The 25,792-nt window shown below is 37.5% G+C and overlaps 1 protein-coding gene across 2 annotated transcripts in view; it reads left to right on the top strand.

Moving 5' to 3' along the window:
• The window catches only part of LOC108967922 (developmental protein eyes absent), a 70,184-nt gene extending 44,657 nt beyond the window's left edge, over positions 1 to 25,527 (top strand). The window contains exons 1-5 of one of the 2 annotated variants that reach the window (XM_018931613.1): positions 2,632 to 2,975; positions 12,791 to 12,837; positions 21,841 to 23,760; positions 23,829 to 24,073; positions 24,145 to 25,527. In XM_018931613.1, coding sequence (XP_018787158.1) covers positions 2,904 to 2,975; positions 12,791 to 12,837; positions 21,841 to 23,760; positions 23,829 to 24,073; positions 24,145 to 24,326 — 2,466 coding nt within the window. In that variant the 5' untranslated portion in view covers positions 2,632 to 2,903 and the 3' untranslated portion in view covers positions 24,327 to 25,527. Of the gene's footprint in view, positions 1 to 2,631; positions 2,976 to 12,790; positions 12,838 to 21,840; positions 23,761 to 23,828; positions 24,074 to 24,144 lie in introns of those variants that run through there. The other variant, XM_018931614.1, reaches the window with a different exon arrangement.
• The last annotated feature ends 265 nt before the right edge of the window (positions 25,528 to 25,792 follow it).

The following is a 25,792-nucleotide window of genomic DNA, read 5'->3' as shown; positions in this document are numbered from 1 at the left end:
TACATCTATTGGCAGTCTCCATGGCTGCTAACAAAGGGTATAAACTACTATTTAAAAAAATCTGGCTTTAAAAATTTAGTATTTTTTATTTATAAAAATCAATTACGAACTTGATCACTCTGTACAGCTACAACATTACTCATGTTTCTTTATTCATCTGGCACCATTTAAGGCAAATATTTTATAAAAAATAAAAACCTCTATAAAAATTAACAGTTAATTAATATAAAAGCTGTTTTCTTTTGATCATTCAATCTGCCATGAAATTCAATTGGTTCATTTGGTAATTACTTTCAATTGGTAATTAATTTTTTAGTTTTTAATCATGAGTTTAAGTTTATGTGTTTAGTAGAGCGGCTCGATTTTTTTTACTATAAAATCGTGTATGAGGAATATGTACTATAGATTACTCCGAACAAAATCCCCACTGTTCATAGAAATTCTACTTTTTTTGAGAAGCCGCCATTTTGTGAAAAATTGAAATTCTACAGATTATTCTGCACAACTTTGCCTAAGACACTATGGGTCTAAACCGGTTGCGAGTCAGCGATTTTTAAGAAGAAGTTTCAAAATAAAAATAGTCGGTTGTATGAGGGATATGTGATTTAGCCGTCCGATCTTGCGGCTTCCAAATGATCTGTATAATAGTAAAATGCACTTACGCATTAAATTTCACTGGGGTATCTTCACGCTGGTGCGAAATCGGTTTTGACCCATACTTTTTTAACTAAACTTTGTTAAAGTGTAACTTTGTTTAAAGTGATACTTAGAACATTTCCCGTACACGGGATTTTTTCGTTATTTTGGTTCTTTGCAAATCGAGCCGCTTTAGTGTTTTCGTATTCTAATTCATATTCAGGAATATCTATAAGTGGCTTTCTAAAACCGAAAATAACGGTTTATAAGCGATACACTAAAACGGTTAAAATCAGTTCGGTATATTTCCTAGTTCCTTATACTTAATGATTTTGGAACTTTCAGTTATTTCAGAAATATTTGTAGTCGAAAAAGTTTTTACGTATTTCATATTTCGTATTATTGGATTGTCTTGAAGCCAACTTTACTCCATTAAGGGAGTTCTGCATTGACCCAAACCAATGAGAGTCCAATGGTGCAAGGTCAGGGCTATATGGTGGATGCATCAAAACTTTCCAACCAAGCTCTCTCAGTTTTTGCCGAGTCATCAAAGATGTGTGTGGTCTAACGTTGTCCTGATGGAAGATGAAGCCCTTTCTGTTGATCAGTTCTGGTCGTTTTATTCGATTGCTTGTTTCAATCTCATCAGTTGTTGACTGTAAAATGTAGAATCAATCGTTCGACCAGGCTGGAGCAGCTCATAGTGGATGATTCCTTTCCAATCCCACCACACACTCAACCTTTCGAGGTGTCAATCCTGGCTTTCCGACAATTTGTTGAGATGCATCACTCTTGGACTTTGTTCTTTTTCGTCGTATTTTATCTACTTTTTCGACTACCGAATATTATTACAATATAGTATAATATATCGATTTTTTTTTGATTTTGGAGGATCTCCAAAAACGGTGTTAGGTTTTGAAGAAGTCTTTTATGCTTAAAATTATCTCAAATCCAAAAAGCAAAAAAGAAAAAAAAAACTGAAAGTATTCGATTTTTGACAAAATGGCGGCTTTCCAGAAAAGTAGTAATAATAGTTTACTTATTTTGATAAAACTGAGAATAAGAGCTTAAAATCGATTGAATAAAGAAAATCTAACCACATAAATAAGATTTAATTGAAATATAATGTCGATTGCTAAACTCCCTAGAGCTATAGACAATGAAGAACATGAAATGAAGAATGCATTAAATAACACAATCAACAATATAAAGGGTGTAGAAAAAATATTTGCATACATATGTACATATAACCAAATAAATATAAATGTGTATGCATTTTAGTATAAACATAAATGTGCTTTATCTGAGTTTATTTTCATAGAATATACAAAATACTTGTGAGTATGTGTGTGTATAAATGTTTATAATAGCAATGTGGGCGGAGCCAAAACCGCTATGGAAACAGATGCGCTACGCTTTATGCTTGCACAAGCAAATACAAGCAAAGCAAACAAACGAACTGACAACCGGCTAGTTGCCAGCTTGCTCACACACATAAGCCAGTCGTGCGCAGGCACTCACACAAACACATATATACAACGAAAAAGAGCAGTTGCTATAGAATAAATGTCAACACCTGAGCGATGAGGCGCTGATGGCGTTCGCGCAACATCCCTTCATTCGTGGTTTCAGGCGTCAGTGTTTGTGTGTGTGTACGTGTGTACGTGTGTGAGCGTTCAGCTAAGCCATAAACCAGTTTGCGAGTCGTTAATAAAACACTCAAAGCAAGTAAAACGCACACAGTCAGCAATTGGAGTGCACACACACACACATACACATACGAACTCATTTGAAGACTTGTTGTCACCCCAGCACACGACCACAATTTGTGTGCCTTCTCATAGCGCTTGAGTTTGTACTCAATGAGTGGAGTGCGGTAATCAAGTGGTGCGAGTGTTTTGTATTTTTATGCCCACGTCGTTGGGCCAACGCAACCACTGGCATTGGCGATATTGTTTTCCTTTTGTAACTGCCACTTCAGTACGTTCGAGCATCTCAAAGCGTTATATGCGGCGCAAAAGTCGGTTGTGTTGTGTGATGTGTGCACTCTAAAGGCGTGATTTCGTTACCGTCATTGTCAAGTAGAAACTTATAACAGAAGTTCAGAAATTAAAAAAAAAATATTACATTAAGCAATTTTATATTATAAAAAATAATCACAAAACCAAATACCGTTATTTAAATGCCGCGCTTTAAGTGCTCACGTATTTGATAAAGTGTTAATTAGTAAGAAGAAGAACGCGGCAGTTTGTTAATATCACTGGAATATGGTCACCCTAATGCCATACAGTTACTCTGCACCGAGATGTGGGCTAATTGAAAAAATGATTGAACCTAAGGTAGCTAAAATATGATTTTGAAAAATATGCACTTGATTTAAGATCAAGTTAGAAGCAAGTTTGGAAGGAGCTAGGTTTTAGTATAGACGTATTTTTATCAAAAAAGAAAAAACGTTAACTTCAGTTGCAGTGAAGCTACAACACCACGAATAATGGAGTTTTCATACAGGAACTTGATTTTGTTCAGTCAGTTTTTATTGCAGCTATATGCTATAGTAGTACGATCTAAACAATTTCTTCGAATATTGTAGTGTTGCTTTGGAGAGTATGTAACGTCGAATTTCGTGAAAATATCTCATCAATTGAAAAAGTTTTTCGTATAAGAACTTTGACTGTTCAGTTTGTATGACAGCTATATGCTATAGTGGTCCGATTTGAACCATTTCTGCGGATATTGTAACGCTGCTTTGCATAATAATCTATGCCAAAGTTCGTGAAGATATCTCATCAAAACAAAAAACAGTTTTCCATATAAGAACTTAAATTTAATCGTTTAATTTGTATGGTAGCTATAAGTTATAGTGGAACAATTTCTTCGGATAATGTAGTGTTGATTTGAGAAACGAGTATTGCTGAATTTCGTGAACATATCCCCTCAAATGGAAATGTTTTTCTTACAAGAACTTGATTTTGAATGTTCAGTTTGTATGACAGCTATATTTTATAGTGGTCCGATACCAGCAATACCCAGAAATGTGAAGCTATTTGTGGAGGAAAGAATGTATGGAAGGCTACACATCAATATCTCAAAAACTGAGGAACTAGTTCGGATATATGGTACATGGCTAAAGCGCCTCAACTCGTCACGGTGAAGAAATATTGTCACCGGAAATTCAAAATAACGTAACATCGCTTTTCATAATAATATATCCCTAGAAGCCACTCATATTGAAAAAAAAAGTGTTTTGGTTATAAAATGATTATATATTGGTGATATGCTGGTTATATGTTGGTTAGATATTGGTTATATATTGGTTATGTCTGACAACGGAAGCTGAAAATTCGATACTACACATATGTAACGTTTTGTAGTGAGTCGTTAGCAATCAAAAATTTAATCTCGATATTTTTGATGATGCCTTGTTTTGCATTTTAGGTGATGATATACATACATACATATGTATGTTATGTAATTACATTTTTTATAGGGCCTCGGACGTTTCTTTCTGAGTATTACAAATTTCCAGACAATTTAAATTGTTGATGATTATTATACTATGATAATTTTTAATCTCGAACGCATCTTCAGAATTGTTTTTGAAAAAGCTCAAATTTTTTTGTGAACAAAATACATTGTAAAAAAGGTATCTAAGTATAGTACAACAGCCTTATGTTTAATTTATATGGGATATAAAGCAAGTTGTCAAAAAATCTTCTTCGAAATGTCAACGACGGATTCGCGGACGGTTAGATTAAACATTATAGTGAGATCGCTGTTATGTGTAGCCTTTTGAATTAATTTAACCGAGCTCTTCTTTAACCTACTTTAATATACCTAACTTGAGAACTACTGAAACATTAGTCAGAAATTAATGTGAAAACTCATTATTTGCGCAAATTGTTTTCTATTTTCTAATTTCACGGCTTAAAGTCGGAGGTTCCTTCACGTTCCATTTGCTGTTCTTTTTAAACATCTTTTCAAACTGCTTGCAATACACTCAAACTGCGAGCACACAAGCGCTCCCATTTAATTACCTTTAACAGCAACAACTGGCAACATGCGTAAGTCCTCAAAAGCATAAACGAAATATTCAACTAATTGCTAAATTGCTCGAGTGAGCATATGTAAGCGCTTACATGGAGATCGAGCACAAGCGCATTCGGATTGCAGTCGATTGAATTTTATACCCCTTAATGAGATTGGCGAATGTGGAAAATTTTACTAGAGCATAAATTATTGGAAAGTTATTACGTTTGCACGAAACTTTTACACTGAGGGAAAGATATGCTTAATTGGCTTCTTCATGAAAGAAAAATTTTCGTGTGAGAACTTGGAAATTTTATGGCCAAAAGCAAGTTAGTTGCATCAAATGCTTAACTTGGCTCATTAACGCATTTGTACTCGTTAACAACACGTCTGAGAGAACATAAAATGTACCCTCTCTAAACACCCCTGTGCGACAGTAGCATATTTAAAGTATACGCTAATCACCATTTCGATGGACTTTTCAATTTCATAAGTCTGTTGTACTTTTAAATCCTCAAAGCAAGATTCCGAGAGAAATTGAGAAACTAGAGACTGGAATTAGAAGCTATATTTTCTTATTTATGGGCTTAGACACCGTCCACTCTCCTTATATGCTAGCTATCCGATTGATGGACTTTTCAGAGCATTACATTGTCCTCTAATAATCGAAGTTAAGTATCATTCCGTTACCTAGCCTCTGGAAGATATATATCTGAGCTAAACTTTGAAAAGATATCCTCTGCTACCAACATTAGCCTATTGGGATTCACGGTCTGCTAATGAGCCATCGAGAATTGGGGTGCTTTTTGAGAGTACAACGATTTACAATTAATTGTTTTATTCATATATAATGAAGCTTGAATGGCGACAAGGATTTTTATACAAATTAGAGACTGATACTCAGATCTATAAGAAACAGATCTAAACTAATTTTATTTTTGGATAAATGTACGTATATCGTACAATATAAATAATAAGAATTTCGATAATTTCAACCTGTTTAAGAAGAAGGTTGCTTCGTCTTTACTATACATACTTCCAAACTAGGTTTAGTTAACTGGCCGATCCTAAGAGGTATGCCACTGCTCAGCTTTTTATTTTTATTTTTTTTCCTCGATAATTACATTTTTTACTGAATCTGCTCAATTTAAGTCTAACAGTAAGCTTACAAAGATAGCTCAATCTATTTCCGAGCCCTTTTCGAACCATGACGCTCTTCTAAAAAGGCGGGAAGATCTCTTCGTTATAAGAAAACCTCTCCAAGTAGTTTTTGCTGAGGTTATTTCACAGGAATTATCCCTGCAGTCACCTGCTTGGAGTGGAACCGCCTCCTAGGAGCATGTAGAGTTCCTTTTTCAGTTAAATCGACGACATAACATAATACATCGAGCAGCAGGACGCACAAATTTCAAACAGGCACTGACCGCCATTCACAGTGGAGCCCTTAACATCTTCACTGACTCCCTCTCAGTGAGTGGCGTACTTGGAGTCAATTCACCACCCGTAGCAGACGAAGAGATCGAGTTACCGCGAAAAACGAGAGTGGCCCTTGCGCAGAATATCAAACATATGTCCAGCGTGCAACGAGTCTTGTATGACACGAACCACCTCTTAGTATGCCCTGCTAACCTTACACATCTGACACCCCTCTCCCTATGGTCCGACCCCGTCGGTACAGCGCTTTTCCTGAGTCTACCGTTCGATGATCTCGATGACAACTTATCTAATCTTTACTATTTTATCGGTATTAGGTGCTCGTTACAAGAACAATAATAACAAAGCGCCTTGTGTCGATCAAATTTGTTGAGGCGGATAATATCAGCTTTGGTTGCGTCTCTTGGTTCACCGAAGGTATGCAAAAGCTGGGTAATAGAGGAATGTTTCCACCTCATCTTTTTCCATACAACTTTGATAATTTGCTTTTAAATTTAGCAATTGAAATGTTTGTTGGGCAATTTTCACTAAGAACTCCTACACTTGCAGCAAGATGAAATATATTCCTCTCTATTCTCTCCCATTCTTAGGTCTGGTACTGAAGGAGGTACCAGTCACTGCTATACTTGTATAGTGTAAAGGCATTGGCGATGATAACATCTGATAAGTGGACATTACAAGTTTTCGAGAGATATACGACGACATGGACATAGTTCAGCGAATTAGTAGACAGCGGCTACTCTGGCTAGGGCATGTCGTCCGTATGGATAAAAATCCGATAGATCCGAGATCCGAGCATTTAAGATTTCTCAGATCAGTTTTTATATTTAGGACATATGTTTTGTAAAACTCTTTTAGTTGTATTCTTAACTTCTGTTCTTGGTAGAGTTCCAGTTTTTCTAAGAACATGTTCTTGTAAGAAAATTCTTAAATCAGTTAAGTCCTCAATTTATTAGCTTTATTTCAAGCTTGTTTACAACATAATTTTATAACTTTCGTTTCTCATTCCTTATTCCTTGGAGTCTAGTAAAAAATTGCTCAATTATTTTGTCGTAAATTAAAGATTTACGCACCGCGACTTTAATGATGACAAAAACCAAAAATATGAAGTGAAAGAAAATGAGATAAAAACAAATTTAAAAACACTAATTCTCAAACATGTTGACATGGTGGCATTAATCAATTGGCTAGCAGCTAAAGATGTGACCCAAAACTACAACAACAACGTGAGAGTAATACCCCAGAGTCTGAAGATGCGTTCATACATGTGTCACACAGAAGAACAAACGCAAAACAATATAATAAAAACCAATAAACAAACCATAAAATGATAAAAACATAAAAGCGAGGTAGTGGACAACAAGCACAACACAACTAAACAGCACAACAATAATAAAATCAGGGAAAAAGTTACACAAGTGGCAAGTGAAACAAGAAATAAAGGAAGGCTGCACACAACAACAAGACCTGACAACAATAATCACAACAACGACAAATCAATATCATCAAGCGACAATAAAAATTCAACACACCATAATTTTTGATTGTCAAAAGATGGCTTCGCAGAAGGCACGGCGCGCAAAGCGAAAACGCAAAAATATTGAGGAAAAATCAAAACTCCATGAAATTCACCTTATTACGCGGCGACGCACGTTGTAAGGACAGTAGGCGCGCTGGCGAGTGACGTAGCAAAGGTCGGTTGACTGGCGAGTGACGTCGCAACGGCTCGGCTACAGTCATTTCGGAGCGCGCGGACCCCACGCTTATGCGCTTGTAATTTATGATTCAATTCTCGCGACGATCCTTGCGTGCAACGTGCAACCACAAGCCGCAACACACGCGGCCGTCGGTGTATGTGCCGGGCAATTAACGTAAACTCACCACGCATGCGCCGCAGCACAGCGCAAGCGGCCAACGAAGATGCGATCGTGCAATGTCACAGGAATGCTGTGCCGATTAGCAGCAGCAGCAGTCGACAGAAAAATTGTCACGCAAGCAACATAATTCAAAATTAAAGAATTTAAATAACTCTACGCCGCGCAAGCGAAGGAGAAAAACTGAGAGAAAAAAATGCGAGCTGACTAACTATCGATCTTATCAGCGCCGAACAACACGAATGAAATCACCAATAAAACAAACCAAGTGTACAGCACATAGCATTAAGAATCACCAAAAACAAAAAAAAAAAAAAAAAAAAATACACACACACACACATGATAAAAGAAAGACTACAACAAATTATCAGTGCGCGCTGCGCCTAAAGAAATCGGGTATAATAATAAACCGAATCATAAGCCGTAAAGACAAAAGCGATTACGATCGCGCACAAGGAATTTTAGTTCGCTGCAACAACGCTTTAGCAGGCGACAAAAAATTCCAACTTACACAAGTACAAATGTCTGTCTGTCTGTATGTATGTTTGAGCGTGTGTGCCTCCATTTGTCCAGAAATAAGAATAAAATCAGCTAAATAATGGTTACCAACAGGTATTTGTTGCCACATACTGCACAGTATTATTGCTGTTCCTGGGTAGCTGTGACTGGCACTCGCTGGTCTTCCCCACGCAGGCACATTGGTTGTTGTTAAATTAACGTGCCCCTCGTACGCGCTTGCGCAATAAATTAGTTGACAGTTAAATGTGACAAACACGAGGTGCAGTTGTGTTCTTCAAACAACAACAATAAACTATGTATTATTAAAACAACAATCTTTAGCAATAGCTAAAGAGCTAGCGATTGAAAATTCACTTGTGAAATGTGTTGCGCTTTAGGTGCGACTTTATGGTATGGAAGCTCTCCTTGCGAGCTTTCAGTGAAATGTGTAGAGCTTTAGGTGTGACTATAAAGTATGAAACCTCTCTTCGCAAGCTTTAGTGAAATGCGTTGAGCATTACGCGCGACTTTAAAGTATTAAAGATTTCTTTGCGAGCTTTTAGTGAAATGTGTAGAGCTTTAGGTGTGACTATAAAGTATGAAACCTCTCTTCGCAAGCTTTAGTGAAATGCATTAGGCATTACGTGCGACTTTAAAGTGTTAAAGCTTTCTTTGCGAGCTTTTAGTGAAAAGTGTTGAGTTTCAGGTGTGACTGTAAAGTATGAAAGCTCTCTTTTTGAGCTTTTAGTGTAACGCGCTGAGCTTCGGGTGGCACTTTGAAGTATGAAAGCTCTTTTTGCGAGCTTTCGGTAGTAATTTAAGGACGTATTGCCTACCTGAAGCACAGAGCTTTCGCGTTGAAATAGGATTCCACATAAATCTAACTAAAAATCGTGTATAAAGCTAGATTTTCAGAACAAAGAAAAATTATGAACTTTTGGAACATTTTTGTTGTAGTGAGTTGAGTTGTGAATTCGATACTAAAATTCTTTTGCAATATTCTTCAAACCACCTTCACAGCGTTGCTTAGTGGCAACGCCACAAACTAAATTAAGCAATATTTTCACCGCTACCCAATGCCACCTTCTTCCATAGTCCAATCCCAGTACTTGTTTACTCACATGAACCACTGGGTGGTCGCGCGCTTTCTGTAATGTCGTAGCTGTCGAATGCCACCCGTCGTTCGCCAAGTAACCTTTGTGGCCAACTCGCTGTAGGGCCAGAGGGGCGTATGGTGTCGCACATGCAACAGCATTGACTTGGCGACAATTTCGTTTTGCTCCAGTGAAATTCAATTTCAATTTTAGCACCGTCTAGTTGCCCCTGTATTTGTATGCATCAATGTGAGAGGAATGTGCCTTGGTTTGTACTGCCATATAAAATGCACAGTTATTACAAAATTTAATTGTTACACAGTTAACCGGTGCGCAGCTCATTAATTTCAGCTGCCTTCGTTACACTTTTAACACGCTGCATTTACTGCAGCGAGTTTCATGTTAATTTTGACTGATGGAACTCGATATTTTGGGCTGGCCGTGGCTTTTACTCACCTTCTTTTGTGTTTTAATTACCCATCTTGGTGCTGCCGATATTGGTTAAGTACTTACATAGGGTTATATGAGTTGGGATCTTAGGCTGTAGGCACTATGGTCAAGAAAATAATTCTTAAGCCTGCAAGAATGAAATATTTGGTGCGTACTAGTAGTCTTGAGCGAATTTGTTTGTTACAAAATAACTTTCTACAATGTTAAAGATAGTTATCTGTGAAGCTATGAGTATAACTCCGTGGGTAGTTGCGTTTTGGCAAGTACCGACTGAGGGGATGTACTCTGCATAGTTGGGTATAGGCAGCCTTTTCAGCTACCGGACCACTGCAATATATTTTAACCAGAGACTTTTGCTATTGAGAAAGTCGCGGAACTAACCTCAATGCCTCAGCAGACAACTCCAGAATTAACATCTACGTGGACAGCAAACAGTCATCGTTTCTCATATTGGCCAAAAGCTAAGAACTACAACAGTGTGGAGTGTCGTCAGAAATAATCGAATCCACTTCTACTGGGTGCCAGGTCATAAAGCTCGATGGAATGAAATAGAAGACGACGTTGCCGAGAGTGATTTACGGTTGTCATTCGAAGACGTGATCAACTCTAGAGTATTGATGTCCCTGACCTTTAACATGTGATATTCGAGCTATAAAGTCTGTCTCAGGACTCATGCAGTATCTATAAAAATACTTGGACATGATATAAGACGAAAAGTTATCAAAAGTTATTTGTGAAGTGGAAATCGGTATACTTGACCCGCATGGCAACGCCATGCTTTAAGCATTTGGGGCCTCTAGGCATTAGATTCAAGAGATATCATTAGTGAGAGTATGCTCGTGTCAAGCATCCTAAAGAATGACTACTCCTCATGGACTTTGTAACTCTCTTCAAGAGGTATCATTGGTGGTGTCACAGAGAATCACCACCTATTGCAAACGACGAGCTCGAATTGCCGCGAGAATTCTGGATACTGTAGCAAGTTAAACTCCTACTTATCCAGCTCAGACCCTGTATATCTAATATACATACGTCCAGCATGCAACGAGTCCTGCATGACACTAATCACCTCTTTGCATGCCTTGCGAAACCTACACCTCTGACATCCCTCTCCTTACGGTCCGCCCCACCGAAACAGCGAGTTTCCTAATGACCTCAATGACAAGTTATCTAATCCTTACCTTCCTAACGCGAACTCCCACTAATTCAATTACATTTATGTAGCACAATTGTTTTATACATACCCTTATTTGGGTAGTCGAAAAAGTCTTTTCGTTTTTCGAATCAAATTTTAACTTATTTTTTTTTATATTTATAATAATAACTAAATAAAAAAATACGTACTATTTTGATGGACCACTTTTGCGATATACGACTGCAACGAAATCTATTGCCAAAATACGAAAAGACTTTTTCGACTACCCAATATTAAAAGAAAATTGGTCAAAATAAAAACTACAAACTTATTCCTTCCACAGTCAATTATAATTTATGTAATAACGGTAAATTTCGGAAGCATTTTCATTAACTTTACTCTACGCCTTTAATGCTTACGTTTCCACACGCCAGCAGACACTTGAAAAATTCCCACGATTATCATATGCGAAGCAGTATAAATAAAATTAAAAGTTTTATGCAAAAATAATATAAAAATTTACGAATTTACATAATAAAAGCAAGGAGCACACATTTATTTAACAGACAGAAGAAAACCACTGAAAAAGCAAAAATATTGAAAAACGTAAAATACATTGACGCAACTGCTATCAGGCGCTGGCAGGTTCATGCCTATAACATAACTAAATATAAACATAYAAACCTACTATATATATATATATATGTATAACCTGAAAAAGTGCGCAGACAGAGCAAACTGACTTCAGCTTTCCTGGAAGGCGACGAAACATCAGCAAAATTCGGTAGTCAAACTAAAAAAAAAATAATAAAAATTTTAAAATATATATTTGTGTATGTAATTATAAATAAATAATTGCATTCTCGCATAGAACTGCGGTAGAAAAAAGAACAAAACTGAAGTGAATAAAATTATAAACAAAATTAAACAAATAAACTTGCATTTAAAGGCACAAACTCGCTTGGCGCTAGTCAATGCAGAAGTCGCCGCTTTAGAAATAAAATAAACACAACAAACAATTAAATAAATTAATGTGACAAATATGCCATTGGCATATAAACAAATGCATTTTGTGAGCCACTTGCGCGCTTCAAGCGCATGAAAGTCTGTTGACTGACTACCGTCAAGGCGAAGGCGGTAGCTTCTGGTGCTTTTTGTTTTTGTAAAGCTTTTGTTTATTCCCTGCGCACAACTATAAACGAAAATGTAAAGGTTTATGCAAGCATTTATTCAATTTGCTTTTTATTTATTTTTACACTGAAATGTTTTTATATTTTTGTAAAAAAAAAATAAACCGGCGAAGGCGATGGGAACGCTTAGGCGACGGCGTGAGCACCTATTGCGGTTTTGGCTTTGTTTAACTGAATGCAATTTGCCGATGCAACAGTAATCGTATAAATATGAAAATTATAAATAAATTGTGAAAATTTGTGATTGTTTGTTTTTGTTGTATGCTATTTGTGTAGGTTTCTATGTGGGCCTCATATTGTCTATAAATATTGCTAGAAGACGTTGAGTTGTAAAAAACTGCAAATATTCAATCAATCATAAATACATACATACGTATGCTCTATTTTATTGCATTTATTAGAATTGTTGCATTTTTACTTATTTAAAATTTTTTTTTATAATTTTTGTTGCAGGTCAAACGTCCCAAAACAGAGCACACGGATACAAATGAACGAAACCGGTAAGTTTACTAGAAAAATTAAATCTCCTTAAGGGATTTCCTTGGGTAAAAAATTGTCTGTTTTCAAAAATTTGTTTCTTATAAAATATGAAATATTTTATTAGAACTTTTGTTTGTTACAAACATACACTATTAGCAAAGAAATTCTGAAATTTTTGGAAAAAAAATATTTGAAGATCGGCCATTTCGACGCCATTTCCGGTGAACCATCGGCAAAAAGATGCGCCCACGTTGGCAGGATACTCATCTAACCAGGGGGAAGAGTTAGTTAAAATCTTAACTTAGAACTTCAACGAAGGAAATAAAACTGAAAATTGAATTTATGACAGACAAGGTGTTGTAGAAGACTTCTATACACGTCCGACAACATGAACTAAAGTCATAACGATATTTGCATAGTTAGCTTCTAAAGCACCCCTAGCCACTGAATATTTGGGTCAAGTAGAAATCCAGATTCTTATGTTGTCTGTCAATCTACGAATGTATGTCTGGAGTCAGTCTGTGTGTCTACCGTCGTTTGCATGAAGGTTGCCACAGTTGCAGCGGGGCGCTTCTGATTAGGTATATTTTCGCGTGAATATGTCTCCCTGGATGTCAATCGGTGCTTTACATGTTATATTTTCCAATTGCTAATTGAATTTGAATCTTGAGCCCACTATTACATCAATGAACTTCAACTGTGGCTATGAAGTAATCTCACTATCTCACTAAGTGATATATTTTCTCCAATTTCCTGGAGCTTATGGGCAAGACTTTTGTTTTCTGCTTAGTCAGCTATGCAGTCATAGCATTTGATTCAGAGGCCATCCAGTTACTTCTATTACTTCTATTTACTTCTTCTTCATGTTTTTGGAGGTAATTTTGGTATTTTTGTAAATCGGAAAGTGGAGTAAGGAATAACTTTTTAAGTATTATAATTTAGGTATTTTAGTTACATTTATCATTAATTATCTAGTCTTTCATGGCACTTTTTTGCAGTCCTAATGTCCCGTAAACAAAAAAAAAAAAAGAAAAATATATACATATATATTTCTCTAACAACTATCGGTGGAGTCAAAGTGGCACCAAAAAGTACTTTTCTGTTACTTTAATTATTCCTCAATACAATTCACAGCTTCAAAAAGGAAAATAAAAAGCAAATCAATTCACTTTTAAACGACAAATTCTTCGCGCATACTTTTACGGCACACTTGGAAAATTAGAAATTAGAAAACACTTATGAACTTATGAGCACTTGGAACAAATAATATTAATCTCAAATTTGTATGGAAAAAAGTGTAACAAAATGCTTAGAAATTCCACTGAAACACTGCCTGTTCCTTTCACATTTTGCATACACTCACACACACTCGCACGCCTACAAACCCAAACACTCGTTTGTTTAAGAACATGTGTAAGAAATTCACAGAAATTTATGTCACAAATCTTCCGACCCATTTTTCAATTGGAGAATCACGCACTCGGTGCCGTACTTGTTCGCCTAAGCGGTTTATGAGTGAAATTAGAAAACAAAAAGGACACCAAATAGAATAAATGTGTAGAAGAAGTGTCACACAACCTCAGTATTTTTAACACTTCACGAGAGTCAGACGTATGTCATTTGAATAGGTCTAGAAAAAATTAAAGCAAAAAAAAAAAAAGAGAATTCTAAGCATTTGAAATGCGCTTAACACTTAACGCCTGCGCATGCGCATACGTTTATTGAATATACATACTATAGAGCTATAGAAACTATATAGCTATAGAAACCTGCTGCAGATGCTTTGGCAAGATGCAGGTTGCACCCACTACTTAAGGGATTAGTATGTTACAATAATGAGGATTGAAGGCGTTTGCTTTGCTGGGTCATGAGTGTTTTTATTGTGTGACGTATGTATTTACTATATATAATAAGGTATTTGTATAAAATTCGTAATCTATTTAATATATAGTTATACTTATGATCAAATATGACACGGATTGACAGAAAAAAGCCGAAACGCCTGAAAGGATATTCAACTCAGGTATGGACCGTAACAAACTATATTTTCACCAAATGTAGTCTTCTTTATTTGGGTAGACCCCGTAGGTCATTGTCGAGTTTGAAGGGAGGCCTCTCAACCGAGGCCGTTGTGTCCTTTTTATTGGGTCCCATTAGTTTCATTGGGATGATTCGCCTTTTCACTTAAGCGCGCCTTCAAATCGTTTTTTTTTTTATGGCTCCCCAGAGCTGCTTGAGCCGTATATAAAAGAATCGTTTCTGGCCACTTCCAAGTGATAGGCGTTCACAGATCTTTCCTCCCTTCCTTGAAGTTTTACACTTCCACACAATGTAATAATGCTCCTAAGCCAATATAAGCATGCCAGCGCTTAATGCATTATTTGGTACGAGTCTAGCATTGACACTTTTCATATCTAAACCATTAACCAATACACTAACCAAAACATTAGACAACGTGTTGAGTTGGTCCGTAAGAGATCGTGAGTTCCTCTACTAACTCTCTGATGACAACACGACAATCTTCAGGTACTGTTTCTTTAACTTTTTCGGTGATCGTCGTCAACAGAGGTGGATGTGCAGTTCGAAAGGGGCAAGTTTTCGATGATAACACGATCTTTACTGAATGCTTTGTACTAATGAAATACTTAGGTTCGTTAAAAATTAGACTCTCCAAGATAATTCTGCAATATTTTCAACTGCAACGTAGCCGAGATTGCATCGAAAACAAAAAATTATCAAACAATTTTTTTTTTCATGCTAAAAATCGCCGGACAAGTTTTTAGAATTTTGTATAAAATGCTTCTAAACACACACTAATTGACATGTAGATATTGTAAATGTTTGTACCAATCTAGCGAAAGATCCATCGTTTTTTATCCATGCGATTTACGGGCTCAGTTCATATGGACCAATCCGGGTTGAATTTGACCATATTCTACATATAGCAAATACAAGCATTGTAGTATTATTTAAAATATACTAGACTCCAGTGAACCAGTTCAGGTCAAATTTGATCAGATTATACATATAGCAAATAATAGCATTGTACAAATATTTAAAGCATACATATTAGACTTCAAATTATCAAAAAAAAAAATATATATATATATATATATTTTTCCCCAAAATGTTAGTCTGGCAACGCTCAGAAAATTTTTTTTTGTTATTTTTATCAATTTTTTGTTATTTTTATTTTAAAATTTATAAGTGCCACATCCATCAAAACAATTATTAATCTCCCACAATATTTTACACGATTGCAATATGCATTCGGATTCATTTATTTAACGCACAGCTGTATTTTCATACAAAAAACATAAAAATAATAATAAAAGTCCTCAATAACTCTACATTAGCTATTAAATTTCACCTAACTGAATTAATCACCGCCACAACTCATACATACACACACATAAATGTGAACATGATTATACAAACTCGTAGGCTCACACACACTTGGACATAATCACGTATAAACTAGTGTTGCTTGTAACCAAATGAAGCCGTACAATTTTCCCACTCATATTTCTGACGCTTTGGAGACATTTATTGAATTTCATTACAACAACAGCATTAGCTACGGCACCTATGCATCAAATTACAACAACAAATGGCAACAACTAAAATATGATCGAACAGCGGCACGACAATGAACTTCATTTATCATCGAAGAATTATGCATATTTACATACTTATGTACTATATGTATGTGTGTCCATAGCTGCAGAAGTAGCGCACGAGACAAACGCCAACGAGCAGGAAGGGGGTACAGAGTGAAGGCCGACAAGCAGCTGACCAATTTTAGTTGTAAGAAAAACGATGCCAAATATTTTCCCATGCTCATCGTTTAACGGTACATATTAATGCGTATGGGAGTGCGTATGTAAACGGAGCAGACAAGAGTCCACCTTAACCACCCTTTCTCCCACATTGCGGGAGAAGACAAATTTCATTCAAATACTCTGACTTATGCAGATTGCTGCGTTATATAATTGTATGTATGCATATCATTATGGATGTACATATGTATGTGTGAATGTGTATTTGTGTGCTTGCCTAGTCAACCACACGCCACAGCATGCAGGTGTCAGATTCCATTGTAAAAATGTCACCAGAAACTTTTTTCGGGAGTCTCATTGCCATGTCATTCTCAAATGATTAGTCGTGTTTGTTGTTGGTGTTGTTGTTGTTTTTATCCCCTCAATTAGCTGTAAGTTTCTCATTTTGAAAATTATAACAAATTTCTTTATGGCTCGCGCTCCAAACTCTTTCTCAGCGCTCTTTTCCTACTAGATGTTGTTATTATTGTTGTTGTGTTAGATGCTTTGTTGTTGTTGAAGTGTGTTGATTAATTGTCATATCGCGTAACAGTCAGTTGAATGACACTGCAGTGGTTTGAGCACATAAAAAATTATAGTCCTATAATTCAAAAAAAAATTATGCGAAATGATTTAAATCAGTCAAAAATTTTTAGAGAGCTATCTAAGTATATATGTACATATGTATATATGGAAAGATCCACTAAAGGTGTTTTTGGAGATTCAGGGAGTTAATTGGTTGTTGCTCTATATATGACTTTTGTTTTGAACTTTTTGGGTTTTTAGACGTATGATCTTGATATCTCACTCCGTCTACCAAACTCAGCCAGCATCTTCCAAATGGAAGTACTGGGTATAGAAAAGTTCTGTGGAGTTCTATTGAATAACTACAGGAGGATACACATAGCAACCATATAAACGGATAGGCGGGCGGCATTGCTTTCCCTGTCGGCACCACAGATTGATTCCAGTTAGTAAACAATTCCAGACAGACTTTAAGCTCACTCGTAGGGCAACTGCTTTCATCCACAATTTGGGTTTTCGTTCACTGGAAGATTATTGGCAACGAAAAAGCTGACGAGTTGCCAAAGCTAGGCACCTCTATAGATGAATCCGAAGCGAAGTAATGCCACAACAGATGGGAACGATCAAAATGAGGCTTGATCTACATTTTGAACAAATAATCAAAGAATTACAGGGTGGATGATAGGCAGCAAGAAAAAAAGCAGTAAAAAAAAGCAAAATCAACCAAGAATTTATATATTAATAATAAACAGACTTAGAGCTAATAAAGTGCAAGGAGCTCTGGGATTTTGGATTGCAAGCAATAAAAATGAGTTTGTCTTATAATAGTTTTTGTTTTCAATTTTCTCTGCTCTATTACAAACCAGAAACAGAAATCTTTGAATCAGCCACCAAACCTTGAATTGCTAACCACAAAGAGCATAACGGATGGTTTGAGCGCAACGATGAAACGGCATTGCAAGCTTATGCCATTCTTCAATAGTGCGTGTCTCTCGTGTCTCGCTTTTTTTATCTCTGGTGGGAGACATATATAGATATTTTTGAAATGGTAGCTCTTAATGGTTATAGAAAAATATGTAGATATTATTTAGTAGAGATATTTTTTCGTGTTGTTCATATACAAAGTTTCGACCATTACAGCTCTTCTTCTTCGGAGAACCTGACAAATAATTACTTCTATAGGAATACAGGAATGTAGTTATGGAAAATAAACAGAAAGATCGCATCTTGCCGCAGGACCTAGTTGTCAAACGTAATTGCAGTGTTATTCTCCGTCCCGGCGAGATCACTTAGCCCTTTGAATTATGAAATTGATTCTATACTAGAACATTTTTATTCGAAATCTTAAATTGAAAGCGAACAAACAGCTTGGGCAAGTGCTCAAGTCGCTCGACTTTTCATGCATCATCGCCTCTCTCTATAGGCTCTTAAAAAGTACCAAAATGAACCGACGTTTTCGAGCCAAATTTTGTCAGCGGTGAGGCCCGTGAATGGATATGTAAACAAGAAAAATTGCCGCAATTGAGGCAAAGGGCAACTTGAAAAGACTTAGAAGCTACCACTTTAATCGGAAAAAACAACGGTTTGGTGTGGTTTGTGGGTCGTTGGAAACATCGGTTTCAACAAGATGGCGCCACTTCCCACACATCATAAATCACTGGAGTTATTGAGTGAACACTTCGCTAAGCAGATAACTTCACGTTTTGGGCGGGTCGATTGTCCAGCTACCTACGTTAAACATTCCGGTTGTTGTCCACCAAGTTCAACGAATATCACGCCGTTACACTTTTTCATGTGAGGGTATGTAAAGTCTAAAGTCTATGCCAACAATCCCGTTTTGAGTCAAGTCTTTGAGCAGAGTATCCTGTGCGTGTGTGTGTCAGTTAGCAGTCGAAATATTTGCACGACTCGTGGAAAATTGGACTTAACGGATGAACCATCTGAAACGCAGCCACGGCCAACATTTGAAAGAGATAATCTTCAAAAAATAAATGCCAATTAAGGATTTTTTGAATGATAATAAATATTTCCCATTAAATTTGAAGTTTCTGTGTTGCTTCTATAAAAGTAGTAGTAGTGATCCTCAAAATGGATCACTCTTTATAAGAAGCTTTTTATGAAGCACCTTCAACATTTTCGTCCTTAAAACAATATCCCAAAACCAATTCAATCAACCTGACATGAGTTGATGTTTAGCGGTCAACGAACAATAATTTCTAACTGGAGTTATCATCATCATCGTCATCATCATCATCCAGTTAAATGCATAAAATTATACGTTAGTTGTATAATACCCATGTGCACAATATATGTATACATGCATGTACATATGTTGGTATGTCTTTTTAGATACATACATATGTTTGTATATGCTTAATGTCACTTAAATTTATAACCGTCATCAATCGCCTTTAAGACAACTTTTAGACTTCACTTCATCTTCATGCATATATTATATTATAGGTATATAGCACTTGTATCTCATATAGTGGAAGGTAGAAATAATAGGAATAAAAAAACTAAAATTATTTGTATATGTTTTGCGGCAAATTTCGGTCTAAACGGCAGAAGACGCAAAAAGCATAAGAGCAGCAACATTTGCCGCGCACATGTTCACACGTGGTTGCCAGCGAGGCACGCTACATCCAAACAGGCAACGGATCAAGTCAAGTGTGTCGCTAAATGGGACCGAAGCAGATGATTAGGATGTGCACAGTTTTAAATTTTTTTTTGTAATTCTGCATAGTTTCGCCTATTTTGTTAAATTTTTTATTAGTATGTGTGTGTATGAATGTATGCTTGAGCCTGTAGCATACTTTAATGCAGCTCTAAAACAGCCACTAAAGTCACTTGACAGCAATCCACAGCCCACGTATAAATACAAAAACACATACAAATGGATTGCAAGCCAAATACATACATCCTGCACATAGCAACATGTGTGTTACAGTAATTCACCGTTTTATTTTCGCTCAGCTTAAGGAAGGCACACTTGACTTTTCTGCAGGACATATATGCTTCAAGTGTTTATTTTTAATTTCATTTTCAGCCTTTCCATTTCGTTTAGTTTTTCCTTCACGCCACTTCTCTCTTTGTGCGCTATTGTTGTTGTATTTATTTTATTGTTGTTAGTGTTGTTAGCGTTTATGTTGATTTTTATGTTTGTGCCAAGAGTTATTGATTTTTTATTGCTCATTTTCGTTGCCGTCGTTGGCGACATCTCCAGCGTTTTGTTACTTTTCTGCTATCCTTCCTTTGTTTTATTTATTTTTTCTTTCTATTGCTTTACTCTTAACGTTTAAGCATTTTATTTATATTTTTTACCATTCTTCGTGTCCAGTTTTCTTATAGTTCACTGCCATTCACTAGCAATTCGTGGAACTCTGGGTAATAATTCTTGGCTTTATTAGCTCATTTGGCTGTGAGACTCTAGCACACATTAAGTTCAATTTGGTGCTTTGTCTGCAGAGTAGATCAAAATCAAAATATACAGATACGAGAGGCCTATAAAATATAAACAGTCAAATTATTTGATTTCTTATTTGATAAATTCCATTAAAATGTTAATTAAGCGCTTAGAAGAATATATTATTATTTTAGTGTAGAGGAATAAGTATTGGAAGGATAAATGTATGTGGTTCATTGAAACATTTCTAGATCGAACGAATAAATTAGAATTCGCTCTCTCGGGCTGAAACTCTTATTATTTTAGCCGTATACCTTATTGTCTGGCATTGTGTTACAAACGTGGATAGATATATAGATTTTGTTCTGATCTATAATTTAAACAAAAAAGAAAAAAAACATAAAAAATTGTTGTTTTGAAAAAGATGTTACCAGAACATACCTGAAAGCATATCCAACTAAGATCTGAACTAACGAAAAAAAAACACACTGTTTTCGTGAATTTTAACACAAACCTTTATTATCTCCTAAAAGATAATTTTTGTGTCAATACATGCATGCTAACGCCTTATCAAATTTTCAGTGTCTTCAGCGAATTTTTGGGTTTGTCAGTTTCGGATCATTCTTGAGTGTCAGGCACTAAAGTTTTAAAGAGATTTATCTTCTTCTTCTTAAATCCAAGTCTCATGACCAGTAATGATTCTTTTGGTGAATGGACCCTGAATTCTCAAGCATCGCTTTAGCGATTTTGACTCGACGTGGTTTTTGCCTAGCATTGAGACACTTCATACCCAAAATATTAACCAAAAAGTATTGAGATCCAAATTCAGATTCAAAGCGATGTTGAGATCCTCTGCTATCTCCCAGATGCCGACATGACGATTTTCGAACACTGTTTCTTTAACTCTTTCAATGTAATTGCCTTTAACTGAGATGGTTGGACGACACACATGAGATAAGTGTCGATGATTTCCCGAAGTTCAGTGAATGCTTTGTGGCACTCAAATACTTGTATTCGTGGTAAAATACATTGGTATTAAGATCAAACTTCCCATCTGGTAAAATTTGTATCCATTTGGCTCATTCGCGTAGTCTAAGTGGACAAGTCCGAATCAAGTTTGCCAGATTTAGGAACAACTACTCTGGTACTAGGTTTAGTGCTGTTCATTCCGAGACAAATTTGAATTGTATTACGTATATTAGTCCTTTCTTAATTCATACCAAGAAAATAAAGCTTACCTTAAATATCTAAAAACATATTCTATTGCTTTCCAGCCTTTGTTCTCAAACCACCGCTCAATCGCCGCATCATCAGCAGCAACAGCAACATCAACAACAACAGTCACAGCAGCCTCAACACCACACTTCACAACTTCATCCTCACTCCCTGCCACATACACAGTCGCCGCTGGGCGGAGGTGGCGCCGCTTCCTCCGCTACGTCCGGTCAATGCAGCCCACTGACGCTGCCACCCCAATCACAGCCGCTACAACCAACAATCACTTCACTGGCGTCACTCAGCGGCCACTACAATGCAGCGCCCAACCTTAATTCAAGTTGCAGCATATCATCCGGGCTAAGCGCCTACCCATCACTTAACTCCGCTGCTGCCGCTTCATTCACTCAATCGCCCGGCAGTAGTTTCTCCACATATCAGCATCCACATGCGACGGCTGAAAGCGCGTCGAGCGGTGTCGATGCTACAACAGGTCTAAGCAACACAGGAACTACAGGCGCAGGACGACATGGCGACTTAGGTGTTGGTGTGGCGGGCAGCGGTAGCGCGGGTATGTCGCACTGGCTGCCAACTGAAACGCATTTGACATCTGTAAAGTCGGAGAATCGTAGCCCGGGTCTTAATAATAGCGGCGGCAGCGGTGGCTCATCTAATGTAAATGCTGTCGGCGCTGGCATTGAGGCGCAGTCCGCGCTGGGTAGCAACGCTGCACAGTTGGATGGCGGTAGCGTGATGACGGGCAATGGTGGCGTGCCAGCCAACAGCTCCATCTACAGCTGCTCATCGGTCGGTGTCAGCGGGCTGAGTGGCATGGAGAGCAGTGTGGCGGGTATTGGTACAAACTCCTCTTCCAGCGCTGCCATAGCGGCGGTGAATTCATCAGCTGCAGCCGCAGCCGCGGCGGCTGCGTACGACACCAGCAAACATGATTACTACAATTACTACAACAGCATGCAGCAGTATACACCACCCTTCTACTCCACCTACGGCACGCCGTACACAACGGCTGCGGCGCGTGCAGCTACCAAAATTGAACCCAGTTCGCCGTACTTAACTTCATCGTACGCCACTGCGGCAAGCAACAACAATTCCTCACAGCTCTACCCAACCGCCTACGGTTACAACAACTTTGCGCAATTCGGCACTGCAGCAGCAGCGGCGGCGCAACAGGACTACAGCGGCTACTACAATGATCAGTATGGCAACTACTATAACCCAGCCAGCTACTCACCATACGCCGCCGTAAGTTCGCCCAGTTCCAGCGGCGCCAGTCATGGCTTCCATGTGGGCGCTTCCAATTTGTCCGAGAGTCCCACCGACACGCACTCGACCACACCGGTGTTGCATGCCACACATTCACCGCATTCGCCGCTGCCGATCTCACCAAATGCTGCCGCCGCAACGCTCAGCACAAACTCCACGGCAGGCGCGTCGGCGGCACATGCCAAGAGCACGCCCACCAGCAAGAGTGGACGCTCGCGTGGACGACGTCATCAGCAACCGAGTCCAACGCGCAGCACCACATCAGACACACCGAACAGTGATGCGGCCAAGCCGCCAGAACGCGTATTCATCTGGGATCTGGATGAGACGATCATCATTTTCCATACGCTACTCTCCGGTTCCTTCGCTAATCGCTACACCAAAGACCAAAGCACGCTGCTGACGATCGCCTTCCGCATGGAGGAGATGGTCTTCAATATGGCCGATACGCATTTTTTCTTCAACGAAATCGAGGAATGTGATCAGGTGCACATCGATGATGTGTCCTCCGACGACAACGGACAGGACCTGAGCAGTTACAATTTCGCGACGGACGGTTTTCATTCGGGGGCACCACCCGGCGCTCCGCCAAATCTCTGCCTGCCGACCGGCGTGCGTGGCGGCGTCGACTGGATGCGCAAACTGGCGTTCAGATATCGCAAAATCAAGGAGATCTACAACACCTACAGAGGAAAGTGAGTACCACTATTGCTATCGCTAGAGAAATGTTTATTTATTTACTGTTCATTTCCTACTTCCATAGTGTTGGCGGTCTGTTGGGTCCCGAGAAGCGCGATACATGGCTGCAAATACGCTCGGACATTGAGATGGCCACCGACAACTGGGCCTCACTGGCCACCAAGTGTCTGAATATGATTGCGCAACGTGAGAATTGCGTGAATGTGTTGGTGACGCAGACGCAATTGGCGCCCGCCTTGGCAAAAGTATTGCTCTTCGGGCTCGGCGGGATCTTTTCCATTGAAAATATCTACAGCGCACACAAGATCGGTGAGTGTTCGATTACAACAATAATGCACTATTATTTGTTTATTTTTAAACAATTTTCGCTTTGTTTGCAGGCCACGACACCTGCTTCGAGCGTATTATGACGCGTTTCGGGCGCAAGGGCACCTACGTCGTGATCGGCGATGGCACGGAGGAGGAAAACGCGGCGAAGACGTACAATTTCCCTTTCTGGCGCATATCGTCGCATAGTGATATACGCGCGCTCTACACGGCGCTCGACATGGGTTTCTTATGAAAGACGCGCAGCTGCTTCTGGCTATACAGCGCGACAATTACACTGTAAAAAATATGAGTTAAATGATGACTATTCTAATATTAACACTGCTTAACTACTTAACTAAGCGAAAATCTCTTGCATGTAAATTAAATATTATTCGTAGCTAAGCAAATATACGCACTAAAGATTAAAAGACTTAATCATTGTATTTAGTAAAAGTAAAGTATAACTATTAAATAAATTAATAAATAAAATAAACTATAATAACACTGAAATTGTGAAAACAAAAAAAAAAAAAAAAAATATTCGTTGCCTAAATGCGTTTCGCGCGGTCAAAACTAAGAGAAATTTCTCTGCCAAGTTGTATTATATTTATTGGACTTATGCCCACACAAAACTTCCCTGTCTATATATAATATATAAAATTATAATAATAAAACTATTTTTAATGTCAATGTTTTGTTGTTAATTCAAGTACTTAAAAACGTTTATGATATTGGGTCGTTCACAAAGTTATTTCGGTTGATGGCAATAGCTGATCTTATCGAACGCTTTCGCAGCCAACTTTCCATACGATTTAGCGTTATATAATATATTTGAACAGCTGATATAGCTGATATATTTTTGTCTACTTACAAGATTTATTCAATTTTTTGAAATAGTTTTTTTTTTGTTTGTGCAGATGGAAGTTCGAAAACAACATTTTCGTCATATTTTACTGTTTTGCAGTTAAAAGAAAAAGGTTAAAATGCAGTTGAAGCAATGCGCAAATTATGTGAACGAAACGCCAAAGGTGTTGATTGCATGCCCAGGGCCAAAATTGGTCTTGGAAAAAATTCGTTCCAGCAATTTTGATACTTTCAGATCTTTTGTTATCAACAATGAGTTATTAAGACCTTCCAGGAAAGGGTGCATGTTCAAGGCGAGGTGCATGCCTTGGAAGGTATATTTCTTAAGCCGTTGCTGATAACATAAAGTCGTGGGTCGACGCAAATTTATTCGAGAGATTGCTGAAAAAATTACTTAATTACTTAGTGAATTACCCAATAGTTCTAAAATAATACGTTGAACCGATTCAAAATATTTTTGAACGATCTGGCAACGATAATCAAGGCAAAAATATTTTTTAGCTTTAACTTTAAAATAAAATTCAATTCCCAAAGTACATTTGACCAGTTTTCATTACAAAAACTTGAATAAAATCGTTTCATTTTGAAGATCCAGGAATTAAAAAACAAAAAACGTTCAAAAATATTTTAAACATTGTTTATTTTTGATACTTTTAGAGAAAAATGACTTAAAAAAATAATTTTTGTTATATATTTTGAGTTATGGACATGACTAAATTATATAAAGTTGTGTTGCTTGAGAGAGTGCTCTTCTTACAAAAATATTTTTTAAACCATAATGGCAACATTTTTTTGTTCTTTTCTCTTTAAGTTCCTTCTAACGTTTTCATGATTTTGTATGATTGGTAACCTATT

This window comes from Bactrocera latifrons, unplaced genomic scaffold, assembly GCF_001853355.1.
Source record: "Bactrocera latifrons isolate USDA-ARS-PBARC rearing strain unplaced genomic scaffold, ASM185335v1 scaffold_2, whole genome shotgun sequence".
NCBI lineage: Eukaryota > Metazoa > Arthropoda > Insecta > Diptera > Tephritidae > Bactrocera > Bactrocera latifrons.
This window is presented reverse-complemented; position numbering and strand designations above follow the sequence as displayed.